Source organism: Tupaia chinensis, unplaced genomic scaffold (genome assembly GCF_000334495.1).
Source record: "Tupaia chinensis unplaced genomic scaffold, TupChi_1.0 Scaffold144899_1, whole genome shotgun sequence".
NCBI lineage: Eukaryota > Metazoa > Chordata > Mammalia > Scandentia > Tupaiidae > Tupaia > Tupaia belangeri.
In genome coordinates, this window is record NW_006204759.1 from 620360 (window position 1) to 621746 (window position 1387).

At 51.0% G+C, this 1387-nt stretch overlaps 1 protein-coding gene across 1 annotated transcript in view; it reads right to left on the reverse strand.

The window, feature by feature from the left end:
- TLCD3A (TLC domain containing 3A) overlaps nt 1–1387 on the reverse strand; it is a 15619-nt gene that overhangs the window by 13916 nt on the left and 316 nt on the right. The window contains exon 2 of the mRNA XM_006167523.3: nt 956–1039. Coding sequence (XP_006167585.1) covers nt 956–1039 — 84 coding nt within the window. The remainder of the gene's footprint in view (nt 1–955; nt 1040–1387) is intronic.

Genomic DNA, 1387 nt, shown 5'->3' on the forward strand with positions numbered 1-1387 from the left:
CATTCCTGTGTGTGCATATGTGTTTTACTAAGAATAAAGAAAAAAGTTAAGGAAAACACCCCCACTCTCCAGGTCTATATACTGCAAAGTAGACCATTCTGGTCCTCATTTATTATTTATTTCACTGATGCTGCAGGTAGAAGCACATTTCCTGGCCTGCCACTGGGCTGAGTTTTCTGAAAGCACCAGAAACCTTTTCATCACCCTTAGCAAATCCAAAGGAAAAACGGGAGCAGCATTTGCAAGGAAGGGGCTAGTGGATCTGTTCCCTTCGTGAAAAGGCTCTGCTAACCACGCTGGACACATCGTGGCCAATGAATTCTCCAAGGTAGGAATCCAATGAGATAATAGAGGAGAACCAGAAGCCATACTCCTACTTTTAAATACTTTTTTTTTCTTTTTTTTTTTTGGGAGGGGTTTTTGCTATAGGGCGCATGCGCTGGCGGGAAAGACAGACAGAGAGTAAGCGAGAAATCACCCCCCAGGGGGGATGGCCACACTGCAATCCCTTCTCCTCCGTTCTCCTCTCGGGATCTTGGGCACGCACGCACATGCGCCTGATGTGAGTTTAAGCCACCAGGTCCAGGATTTGAACCGCGGACTACATGGGAGTCCAGCGACATAGCCATTACGCTAACTGCTGGTCCCGAATACATTTTACCCTTACTGATTTCATAAAGAACTTGAATCGCTGTCCTCCACCATGCCGACTTTTAAAATCAGACTAGGGCTCTGTTGTTCTTTAGCATTTATTCGATTTACATTCAGTTTATTTTTTCCTGTGCTGGGAGATGCTGAAAAAAATGGAGAGAAGGAAGGAACTACTGACGGTGCCCAACTTTTTCTAACAGCACGTGCTGATAAAGAACCAGAGCCTGTGAGCCATTGAACTGTGGAAGCTTGGGGAATTTCCTCCCGGTTATCAGTACGTCTTTCACCTGGTACAGGACGTTACCTGTCGGTGATCACGTTGTTGCAGGAGCGGATGATGATGATCCCAGACCCTGTGGCCAGCACAGCCTGCACGGAAGAAACTATCCTACCGTCGGGGCAGAGAAGAAAAAAAGAAAGAAAGCGCTCAGTCTAGTCCGGTGGTCAGCATCAAGCCAAACTCTTCAACCTGACTTTCCCCCAGGCTGCCTGTGCTGTGGTGAAAATGGTAGGGCCGCCGCGGCGTTCCCGACCCCCAAGCAGCTGGCAGATGCGGGTAGGAGGCTCCGAGGGATGCCCAAACTTCCCTCCCCAGCCTGCGCCCTGGGCAGCCCTCCGCCCGCTCCCCTCTCCCTCCAGGAGAGGATGCAAAGCGTCTTCGGCAAGCTCTGGCAAGCGAGGCCGAGGGGCGAGGAAGCGAGGCAGGCAGCCTCCTCGCTTCCTCTCGCCCCCCCTT